The sequence below is a fragment of the Camellia sinensis genome, chromosome 11 (genome assembly GCF_055761805.1).
Source record: "Camellia sinensis isolate YWXY chromosome 11, ASM5576180v1, whole genome shotgun sequence".
Classification (NCBI taxonomy): domain Eukaryota; kingdom Viridiplantae; phylum Streptophyta; class Magnoliopsida; order Ericales; family Theaceae; genus Camellia; species Camellia sinensis.
Genome location: NC_138971.1, coordinates 65,029,057 through 65,041,392, shown reverse-complemented (window position 1 = coordinate 65,041,392; position 12,336 = coordinate 65,029,057). Strand labels below are relative to the sequence as shown.

Genomic DNA, 12,336 nt, shown 5'->3' with positions numbered 1-12,336 from the left:
AATCTATTTGCTTTTTAATTTATTTTTTTAGTTTTATTTTATATTTTAGGTTCTCTCTCCAAACTCAAGTTGGTATCCCTATTTGAGTTTGATGGAGAGGGTTAAATATAATGATTATATATTCTGTCTATCATACATATCATATTATATTCATTATCATACTTAGGTTTCTTTCCTCCTATATAAAGGAGTCTTGTATATATTGTTATATTATTATTTTACACAATATTGAATATATACATAATATAATACTCTCTCTCTCTCTCTCTCTCTCTCTCTCTCTCTCTCTTAGATATTGTAACAGCACTATTAGAGTTTCTATAATTTTACAATAATAGTCAATGGTAGTTTGGCAACACAACACTTTGCACGATCTTATTCACATGTAGCTTGGCTATTCATGTTGAATGGTATTTTTATTGCTCGACAAAATAGAATTGCTGGGCAAAATAGAACAACGTCCCTCAACCCATAGAACTATGGTTTCAAGCTTGACATATTTTCGGAACTGATCTAAAGGACTGAACAACCGACCATGCAAAACTTGACTGCACAACGACGATACTGGGTAGCCTCAACGCCACTGATGAGCAATGAATTCACACCAAACAACTAGATGAAGACAGGGCAAAGAGAAAGCTCGACAATTCTGTAGATTAATCATTTGGTCTTTAGTCGTAATCCAAGCAAGAACAAAAAATGCCCCAAGCAAAAATGATTATGAGGGTGCACAAATAGTTTATTCACCAAGCATGCAAAGGATAGCTGAAGCTTGTTTTGGGCAAGGAGTTTGTCGCTGCCACACTAAGGGACGATGCATCAAATTGTTGTGAACTTAAGGGCAATGAAAGACTGCTATAAAATAATTTCAACTACCGGGCATATAATCGTTGCATTCCAGATAACCAAGTCATGATTATCTTGTTTTTAGAGGTGTTGGTGCGCCATTATTAGCTTCTCCTCCTTACTATAGTATGTTGTGGTTAAATCTAGCCCGACTGAAATTCCAATAATAAAACTTTAGCCCAGTTGGTTGTTGGCAACTTTGCGACAAAGTTACATACACAGCCTCCCAAAGCAATTAAGAGCCAGTCCAGTCTACAAACTTGACAATGTTTTCTTATGAGATAGCTCGGTCAACTCATGTAGCTTGGTGGACCATTCTATAGCTCGGTTTAATCGTTGAACGAAGTTAAATCCGTATGCATCCGAACTTGGTTATATGGTTTGAAAAACTGTCGTGACTTGGTTACACCAAAAATTTGGAGGCAAAGGAGTAGATGAGATGAGCTAGAATATGTCTGAATAATATATTGAGATGAAGTCTACGCTTTACGGATCACGGGGGCAAGATGAATTGCGCTACCCCTTGGTTAAAAATTTTATCTCCTTGTCGAGCTGATTTTACTCCGAGGACTAAGTTGAGGGATTTGTTCAACTTTGAGATTCTTTGCCCAGCTGATTTTGCTCGCCAAGAAGGAAGTTTAGGGTTTTTCTCAAATTTTGGATTCTTTACCGAGCGGATTTTATTTGGCAAGAGGTAAGTTGATGGTTTTGATCAACTTTGGAATTCCTTCCTAAGCGGATTTTGATCAACAAGAGATAAGCTATTGATCAAGTTAGGAATTCCTTATCGAGCTGATTTTGCTCGACAAGAAAGAAGTTGAAGGTTTTGTTCAATTTTAGGATTCTTTGTCAAGCGAATTTTGCTCGGTAAGAAGTAAGTTGATGGTTTTGATCAACTTAGAAATTCCTTACTGAGTGGATTTTGCTCGACAACAGGTAAGTTGATGATTTTGATTAACTTAGGAATTCATTGCCGAGCAGATCTTGCTCAGTTAGAGGTAAGTTGACGATATTGATCAACTTAGGAATTTCTTTCCAAGTGGATTTTGTTCGGCAAAAGGTAAGTTGATGGTTTTGATCAACTTAGAAATTTCTTGCTGAGCTGATTTTGATCAATAAGATGTAAGATAATGGTATTGATCAACTTAGGAATTCCTTACCAAGTTTATTTTGCTTGACAAGATGTAAGTTGGTGGTTTTGACCAACTTAGGAATTCCTTGTTGAGCAAATTTTGCTCAGCAAGAGGTAAGTTGATGGTTTTGATCAACTTAGGAATTCCTTGTCGGGTAGATTTTGCTCAGCAAGAGGTAAATTAATATGGCTTTGATCAACTTAGGAATTCCTTGCCGAGTTGGTTTTGCTCGGTAAGAGGTAAGTGGATGGTTTTGATCAACTTAGGAATTCCTTGCTGAGCCAATTTTGCTCAGCAAGATATAAGTTAAAGGTTTTGATCAACTTAGGAATTACTTGCCGAGCGGATTTTGCTTGCTAATATATAAGTTGATGATTTTGATCAACTTAGGATTCTTTGCCGAGTGGATTTTGCTTGCCAAAAAGGTAGTTGATGATTGTCCAACTTTGTGATTCCTTGCCGAGTGGATTTTGTTCGCTAAGAAGCAAGTTGGTGGTTTGTCCAACTCTGAGATTCCTTCCTTGGCGAATTTTTTCTTGCCAAGAAGGAAGTTGGTGGTTTGTCCAACTTTGGGATTCCTTGTTGAGCGGATTTTGCTCTTAAAGAACGTAGTTAGTAGTTGGTTCAACTCTATGATTCCTTACTGAGTGGATTTTCCTTGGCAAGAAGCAAGTTGGTGGTTTGTCCAGCTAGTTCTTAGTAAGGCTAGGCATTTTTTGAATAAGTTCTAGCAAGGCTAGACATTTTTAGAATAAGTCCTAACGAAGTTAGAAATTCTTGGAATAAGTTGTAGCAAGGTTAGGCATTTTTGGAATAAGTTTTAGCAAGATTAGGCATTATTAGAATAAGCTCTAGTATCCAGATATCATTCTAGCTAGGCAACATTATACGGTTATTTTTATCAAAATAATAATAGAAAGATTCTACTCTTTTATTGGGCTCAAAAAGAATGAAAGTTTGGGGGCAATTGAGAGAGGATAAAAACAACCACCGGAATTATGTGGGTCCTGGCACTGCCACGTGTATGATAGTTGTCAAATCCTCATCAAATATTGAATTAGTGTTTTATATTATGCAAAACTCATAAGGAGATGAAATATTATTGATATAAGAGTCCTAAACAATTGGAGATTGTTTAGGATATGACTTCTGGAATATTCAAACTACTTGCTAGATAAGTCACTGGACATTATAAATAGGCGACACCACTATGGGTTGAGGTACGCAATTTCTCTTTATGTATTTCTCCATTAATAAATATTTTGATAATATTGGAGGACTGACTTGGGCGTCGGAGGACCCCATACCGTTTAATGGCTAAGGGAGCTTTATCTTGTAGATAATGATCGTGTAGCGGATCTGGTCATTTTCTTTGTTAGATTTCTTCATCAACAAATATGGTATTTTTTTATGTTCGTATAGGGACCAAGTTTATCTGAAAAAAGGATCGTGGGCGAGTAGTGATGGGCCCCGAAACAACTATATTTTGTTCTTATCAACACCATTTGATCCCCATAAAGCTTTTTGTTCACTACTCTTCTATATAAAGTTCAGACTACAGTATTAGTTTTCACATCTAGCCCTTACCCTTTTCTGAGTAATTTTTTTTAGCAGCGGATATAGCATTGAAATATGGCTAAAATTTTTAAGTTGGAGGGACAAACAGAGGTCAAGTGCAAAGCTGATAAGTTTTTTGAGATCTTTACCTCTAAATCCTACCTCTTCCCAAAGATCTGCCCTGAAAAAATAAAGAGTGTTCAAGTTCTTGAAGGTGACTGGGCTACTATAGGCTCTGTCAAGGTTTGGAACTATGTACCAGGTTAGATTAGTAATTATTCAATCTTTTTAAAATACTATGCTGATTGTGTGTTTGCTCAGTAATAAATATTATGTATTGGGTAGTCTCAAAAATAGAGATGATATAATAACAAAACAAAGCACAAAATACTACTACTATGTAACAATTTTTGAAAGTAAGATGGTTTCAACAGGTATGCCCAAAAAAAAGGGATAAATTACACTTTTCATTCTTGTAGTTTGACTCAAATTTTATTTTGGTTCCTATTATTTTCATTTGAATAATTTGATCTGTACATTTTAAGTTCAATATCAATTTGGTCCTTCCTCCAAATTAGTTTGAATTATTTTCACTTGTACACTTCGAAAGACTGATACTTGTTAAATTTAACATCTAATTTAAATGAAAGAACTAAATTGAAACCAGACGTAAAGTGTAGAGATCAAATTGCTGAAGTTGAAAGGAGATAAAAAAAAAAAAAAAAAAAAAGTGATACTACAAAAATTTAAAATTTTATAGACAAAATTGTAGACAAATATTTTTTAGAGTTGAAATATCTTAATTGTTAAAAATGCCATTGTGACAGTTTTTTTTTATTACAAATTAAAGATTTAGTAATGAATTATTATTCTTTACCAAAATTTTTATTTCAAAAAGTAAACCTCTCGGCATGAATTTTTAGAACAAAAATTTTCATCTAATAAATCAAACTTTTGGCATGAATTGTTTTTTCCTAAATGATACATTTATTAGTAATATTTTAAAAATTTTATTGTTGAAAATCATTTTCTAACTTTTCAAGATGACCTTCTTATGACGACTCACGTAACCATTGAAATTGATCTTTTAATATTTTTTTAAACAAAATTTTTACTTCTATAAACAAAAAAAAGCTTGATTCCTAAAACTTGTAGTGATTGGTGATCCTAGGATTGTGTGGCTTTTCACAGTTTAGACGTTATTTAGTTTTATTTATCTTAAATTCCCCTTCCTGTTTGTTTTAATTAGTTTATTTCTTAGAACTTTTCGACAATGCTTTTTTTCTTGGCCAAAATTAGTTATTTATTGTTAGACTACAAAATACGGGAAATTATTCAATACTCCCGGAGCACCACGTGTCCATATTCCAAACCAATCACCAATTAGTTAGCCCCATGTTGTCCCCCCATCTCCAACATAAATCGTGGGCCCTTGTGTCTCTCCACCAATCAAAACATTACGGAGTACCACGTGTCCATACTCCGGGAGTACTGAATAATCACTCACAAAATACTACCTCCAAAAACAATAGACTACAATGGGGTAGTTTATTTTATATTTATATATATATATATATATATTACAAATTCTTACTAAAAATCTAAGAACTGAAAATAACCAAATAGAATAAAAATCACTCCAGAACCAATGAGAAAGACAATTAGAAGGGATAGATATATATAGCCAAATCTATGGTGTATAAATCTAAAAAGGACATGTGACAAAAATGCTATGCCACTTTGTTGTGAAAATTTTGCATATCCGAATTTATTTATACTGCTAAAAGTAAAAGTTGAATCATGACAAAAATTTAAAAATGATGCCATGTTCTTTGCCGAACAATATGATTATTTGGTGATAGGTAATGGTGAACACTATATATATATATATACTTTAAAAAAAAAAAAAGAAAAAAAAAAAGGGGAAAAGGAAAAACTAAATTCAAGCACTCGATATATATATATATATATACTTTTAAAATAATAAAAGAAAAAAAGAGGAAAAGGAAAAACTAGATTCAAGCACTAGACTTGAGGGTTAACGAATACCGCAGAGAGTAAACATAAAATTAGGGAACCTCGTATGGGTCACAATTATTTAGATTTGTTGGGATTAGTATAGTGGAAGTCCACATTACATATGAGCAATCAATACTTATGAAAATTCCATTAAAATTGTATTTTGATTTTAGATGGGCAAAGTGAAAAGAACAACCTAAAATAGGAAAAAAAAAAAAAAAAAAAAAAACACATTTTTTTTGCCCTTTAACCACCATTAATACAAGACCCAAATAAGGCCTAAGAGAATTTCTAAGTTACCAAGGTTGGACAACTTGTGAAAATGTTAGATTCTCTAGTTGGAAGAGAGGAGTAGATCATTTTAATTCGATTCAATAGATTAGTTACAAGGCCAATTTTGGTCAAGTGTTTGTGTATAAATCATTAATATCAATAATTTGATTAATTAAATAATTATTATCACATAATTGCATAGTATATGTTTTTAAATAACTGGATGACAAGTTCGATTTAAAAAAAAAAATCATTATTTTTTAAAAAATAAATATGTATAATTATGAGATGAATTTCATTTAGGTGGTCAGTCATAAATCTAAATTTGAATTTTTTTTGTCTAACAATTCACGCGCAAAAATAGTATGTGCATAAAGCTATGTTTATACAAAATAACCAAACTACTCAAATATTTAGATCCATCTCTATCTGTTCAAATTGAATGTTCTGGTAATTTGTTTGCAACTGTCTCTCTCTGTGTCTAATTTATTTCATAGTGAACTACATGGAACAATTTTTCGAGTGTCTTTTTCAAGTTTTTCAAACTATGCGTAGACTTTCCGTTCACAAACTTAACAACCGTTATTTATTGAATTAAAATGACACAATCTATTAAATTAAGGGTTAAAATCGAGCAAATTGAAACAATATGAACCAAATTGACACATCATGTAAACTACAGGGATCATTTGCATAATTTACCCAAAATTTATTGTCAGGGTTCTTATTTTTCAAAATCTCTAATTTCTTATTTTTAATCTAAGGCCAAAAAAACTTTAAGCCGTTATTATGTCACTAATGATCACTCTTTTCTTGTATACCGTTGATAGGGGGTTCTGAATCTGGCAAGGAGAGAATTGAAGCCATTGATGTGGATAACAAGTCAGTTACTTTCAACTTCTTTGAAGGAGATGTCTTGAAGGTTTACAAGACCTTTAAGGCCACACTGCAAGTTACAAACAAGGATGATGCATGTTTGATAAAATTGACTTTGGCTTATGAGAAGCAACATGAGGATACTCCACCTCCAACCATGTACCTGGACTTTGTGGCTAATGTCAGTAAGGATATAGAGGCTTACCTCCTCAAGGCCCAAGACAAAGCCGCTGAGGATTCTGTGTCTTAAAAACTATGTTCTCTTGTCTTAACTAATTTGCAGTCGTTTAATTTGATCATGTCTGAAGATTCTTATATCTCAAGATTCTCACAAGATCTGACGACTGTGAGTGAATTAAGATCGAGAAGTAGAAAATTTGTGAAATAGAGAATCCCTGACCAAACAAAGGGCATATAAATATATGTATGCTATGGAAGTATTGGTTAACTAGTAAAATGTATAATAAAGTTTGTGAAGCCATTATGGTGACTATTTGCTCAGCTTGTCTGATAAATAATATGTAGTTTTGAAATCTGTAATTCTCCATGCACCAGTTTTTGAATGATAAAAGTGTAGCCAAACTTTTTGGGCTAAAATACAACTTGTCAATGTGCCAAATATTCTGTTAATTTCATCCCAAGTATTAATTGTGTATTAAAGTGTTTTTTTATAGTTAACACTGTATTCATTATTGGAATGAGGGATTTTTTTTCAACAAAAAATCAATCATTAGAAAGCAATAGATAACTATAGTTTCGGTAATTTAAGATGGCGTTTGGTAACTTTTACGGCTGTGTTTGGTGAAACTCTCAAATCATAATTCTACCCCTCCATATGCACACTCCGTTTGGATACAATTTTGAAAATGTGATTTCACCACACATTTCAAAATATATTTCTCTTTCATGTTTGGCATATCTCTCTCTTTCGTCTTCTCCATTTTGAAAAGCATGGGAGTTTTTGAATTTTGTGTCTATTCGGTCATCCTCCCAGACGTTCCCTCGAACGTCCGGCCGGTTGACCGGAACCATGTAATTTTATTTTATTATTTATTTATTTATTTTTGCAATTGCCAATCGCCACCTGTTATTTGGAAAATATATATATATATATATATATATATGTTTTGATATTTTTTAAATATAGAATTTATTTTTTTTACACAAAAATAACAAATTATTTTTTTGAATTGAATGTTAAAAAGAATTTGGTTATGAGTTTTGAATAGAATTTGCAATAGAGTTTTGATTTGTTCGTTTGGTTTATCAGTTATAACTTTTTGAATTAAGTTCTGAATTTTTTTTTCAAAACTCATAACTAAACAAATTTTCTCAATTCATATGTCACATCAAAAATTCAAAACTCAATTCAAAAACCTTTTCAAAATTTATAACCAAACAAATTTTCTCTATTCAAATTATAATTCCAAAACTCACAAACTCAAAATACAACTCTATTATCAATTCATAGATCTAAAACTCTACTAAGCACGACATATGGTTTTTTTTTTTTTTTTTTTTGCTTAATTTTAGAAAAACAAAAATTGTAAAAACGTTTGGTTTGAACAAAATGTTTAAAAAAATTTAAAATAAAAACTTAAAAACGTGTTTGTTAGTTTTAATGCATAAAATGTTTATTTTATTTTTTAATTATTCATGACAATGAGTAATTTCATTTCTACATTGATTAACTACAGATTGCCATTGTCTGGTTTTCTCTGCTTGATTCCTACATGAAGCTTCCAATGCTGAAATATCATTCTTAAGTTCTGTTAAATTTAATGTATAAAGAGAAATAGAGAGACTGTTAGAATTAATGTATAGAGAAATAGAGAGAGAATAAATTGCATGTGATGATTTTTATATATTATGTACATGGTTGGTCTCCTTTATATAGGAGATGTGGGTGGATAGTAGATGTAGTGGAGTAGGTGGAGTAGGTGGAGTGGAGTAGTTTTAACAGTCCCCCTCAAACTCAAGGAGGATAGACACAAATCAACTTGAGTTTGGAAAAAGTAACAAAATAAGAAAATAGACTAATACGTAAAATAAAAGAGGATAGGAGACACTGTATGGTCCTGTTGGACCGTTGGTGAAGACACTGTGCGGGCATGTCAGATCATTGTAGAGGACACTGTATGGTTGTGTCAGACCGTTGTAGCAGATAATGTCTGGACAGTTTACGAGGTCATGTCAGACCGTTGTAAAAGCTAACCGAAATCAATGTCGGGACAGTTTATGGGGTCATGCCGGACTGTTGTAAAAACTAGCCGGAATCAATGTCGGGACAGTTTATGGGGTCATGCCAGACCGATGTAAAAGCTAACCGGAATCAATGTCGGGACAGTTTATGGGGTCATGTCGGACCGATGTAGAAGCTACTGTATGATTGTGTATATAGGCTGCCCAAAAGATATACAGGTAGATATATATCGAGCCCTCAAAAGGCGCGCCCTCAAAAGGCGCGCCCACTTCATCAAAAGCCGTGCCCGACAGAAATCATCGAATGGCGAGCCATCAAAAGTTGTGCCGGACACGCGGTGAGGCACGTGATCGACAGAGTGTCGTGTCGTCCGCGTCGTCATTGTCTATATAAACCAATGCGGAGGCTGTGTAAACCAAACCAGTCTGAAACCTCTGAACACTGTCATTCTGAAACACTCTGTAACCAACCATTTCTGACATTACCAGTCGAAAATCGTTGCTTCTCTGAAACACTCAGCAACCCAAAACATGGCCTCTTCTTCCCGTTCAGCTACCCAGAACATGGCCTCTTCTTCCCGTGGTCTGCTCACCCTCTTTCCCGACCTCAACGAGTCCACAAGAGAGATAACCGGTGCGGTGGCCCGTGAACCTCAACCAAGCGCCCCTGGTTTTGCTCCGTTGACCTTTCCTATGCGGTCTGTGGAGCAAATAATGGCAGCGCAATTGGATATTGAGGCCAATCAGTATACATTGAAGTCATGTGTGGAGACCATGACTACAGTCACAAACTTGTCGCACCGGCTTCAGAGTAGGACAAATGAGGTGCAGCAGTTAAACGCCCAACTGGCTCTACTCCAGCGCATGTATAAGGATGCGCGAGCAGAGATATGTGTGCTAAAAGCGGAAAACAAGGAGCTGAAGCGGAAGGCCACCGTTATGTTCCGAGTTGGAGGTCTGCCATATGCTGCAGTGGAGGAGCAGGGGGGAATGAACGTGCTCGGTGGATTAGGAAGTACTGAGACCGGGTTGTCATGGGACACCCAAGATAAAAGTAAGAAGAAGAGAACAACGGAATAGGCGAAAAAGTAAGGCCGGTTTTTGTGGTGGCTGTGGGTTGTGGTTGGAGATGTGTGGTTTTTTTTTTTTTTTTTTTGTGTGTAAAATTGTGATCGGGGTTGATCCCGGCAAGAAGAAATGACAAGTTTGTGGAATGAAAACGAGTTGGATGTGAATGGATTTTTTTTTTTTTTTTTTTTTTTGTGAAAGAAGGAAGATAAAATAAAATAAATAAAGGGTATAGTGGGATCAGACGGCGTGATGTGAAAGTGGAGAGTGTTTGGGTAATATAGTATAATAAAAAGAGATATATATATATAATAAAGAAAGTTGGAGAGAGTGGGAAGCATAATAATGAGTCATGAGTCTGAGCTCAACAAGGGGCAGTGCTTTATAATAATAAAAAATAAAGGTGAGGTAGTGGATGTGTTTGGGAACTGCGTGTGAAAGAGAGTGCAGGTTGGGGCTGGTGCCTCCTCCTCTTCCTCACCAGCTTCTTCTTTGGGCTTTGCTGGTTCCTTCTTCGCTTCTTTCTTTGGCTCATCCTGGCAGCAATAAGACCAACCTTTTGCCCAGGTGGTGAATCACGGCGAACAGTGCTGGCATGACCAATATGTTGATGGTTACCACCACCATGGGGATGCTCCACGGGATTCATAGCCACACCACGAACCTTGGGCCAGCTATTCCTCTTGACACGATACTTGTGATATGCGTTACCAGCCTTGAGCATGGGCTTTTCAGTACGTCCTCCTCCGGCAACCTGGCCAATCATGGCCCGACACCCACTGGGCACAATCTTTTTCGCTCCTGATGGGAGTTTGATCCTTAAGGTACCATTATCTGGGTTATGACTGATAACAATAGCGTAATCACCAGAAGCTCTAGCCAAGACACCACGATCACCGACATGGTGTTCAACGTTGCAAACAACAGCACCTTCAGGGATAGATCTGAGAGGAAGAACATTGCCAACCATGAGATTGGCTTTCTTTCCGCAGAAAACGAACTGGCCAGTGTACATGCCTTCGGTAGCGACGAAGAGCTCCTTCTAGTGCTTGAATCGGAAGGGGTGGCAGAACGTGACTCGAGCCAGAGGCGCACCGCGACCTGGGTCGTGGATGATCTCGGTGATCACGCCCTTCAGGTAGCCGTTGCGCTCGCCGAAGTCGAGGCTACGGAACCGAGCTGGACCCTTGCGGTGGTGGGTGTGGGACTTGAATACGGACCCAGCACCCTTACGTTGAGCTCTGATCACACGACCCATCTCTCTCTCTCTCTCTCTCTCTCTAGGGTTTGGGACGGCGGTAGGTAAGAAGAGGTGGGGGTGAGAAGGTATGCGTAGAAAATTCCAGCGGGCAGCAAAGGCAAAGTTGCCAGCCGGCTGCCCGCCGGTGAGAAAGAAATACAGGCCTAAATCTTATGGCTCTGAAACCATGTTAAATTTAATGTATAAAGAGAAATAGAGAGACTGTTAGAATTAATGTATAGAGAAATAGAGAGAGAATAAATTGTATGTGATGATTGTTATATATTATGTACATGGTTGGTCTCCTTTATGTAGGAGATGTGGGTGGAGAGTAGGTGTAGTGGAGTAGGTGGAGTAGGTGGAGTAGGTGGAGTGGAGTAGTTTTAACAAGTTCACCCATCTCTCTCTCTCTCTCTCTCTCTCTCTCTCTCTCTCTCTCTCTCTCTCTCTCTGCATTTCAATAATTTCATTCTCAGTTCAGACTTTTGCCTCCTCGATCTCAATTTTCTTTCGAACTATTTCATCAATTTTTCGCCTCTGATCATCTAAATCTATCAAAGTCTGGTTCAAATCTTTCTTGATCAAACCATTTTCCTCAATCAAGCTCTCAAAGTTCCTTTCATTCTGCTTCATTTCTTTCACTAAAACATCAATCTTCTCCACTATCTTCTTTTCCATCTCCACACTTTCCAGATACTTCTCCAAATCGGCCACATAGCTCACAGCCTCTGTTCCCTTTTCTGCTGACTTAATACCTTCTCATTGAGTGCAGCCAACACCATTTCCAACTTCTTTTTCTTTATCATTTCCAAACTTCTCTCCTTCTCAATCCCTTTCTTCTCGCTAACTACTTCCTCAATTTCAGTTGATACATAGATCTGTTGTATCTATTGTTTAAACAACAAAAAATCAGAAAAAATTTGTTTCCTCTCTCAATGAAGCACCAACAGAGGGGAGAGAGAGAGGCAGAGAGAGAGAGAGAGAGACAGATACCTGGGTTGCTGTTGATGATGGAGAGAGCGAGAGAGGAAAGACAAGATCCAAAGAAAGAGCTTATTTTTTATCATTGAAGAATAGCTGTGGACACTGGGTGTCTCTATTTGCACACCACATTTCATCTCA

At 36.1% G+C, this 12,336-nt stretch overlaps 1 protein-coding gene and 1 pseudogene across 1 annotated transcript; one reads left to right on the top strand and one right to left on the bottom strand.

Moving 5' to 3' along the window:
- Positions 1 to 3,217: 3,217 nt before the first annotated feature.
- On the top strand, positions 3,218 to 7,239 carry LOC145801988 (kirola-like). The gene is made up of 2 exons (XM_082894037.1): positions 3,218 to 3,798; positions 6,659 to 7,239. The coding sequence occupies exons 1-2, from the start codon at positions 3,612 to 3,614 to the stop codon at positions 6,952 to 6,954; spliced, it is 483 nt and encodes a 160-aa protein (XP_082750163.1). The 5' UTR covers positions 3,218 to 3,611; the 3' UTR covers positions 6,955 to 7,239.
- Positions 7,240 to 10,341: 3,102 nt separating this feature from the next.
- Positions 10,342 to 11,295, bottom strand: LOC145801987 (large ribosomal subunit protein uL2z pseudogene; annotated as a pseudogene).
- Positions 11,296 to 12,336: the final 1,041 nt, after the last annotated feature.

What these genes read in the sequence shown, in the direction of transcription:
- LOC145801988 (XM_082894037.1), top strand. Translation starts at nt 3,612, where the DNA reads ATGGCTAAAATTTTTAAGTTGGAGGGACAAACAGAGGTCAAGTGCAAA. An exon ending in GGTTTGGAACTATGTACCAG is followed by an intron (nt 3,799 to 6,658) that starts GTTAGATTAGTA and finishes TACCGTTGATAG; the next exon opens with GGGGTTCTGAATCTGGCAAG.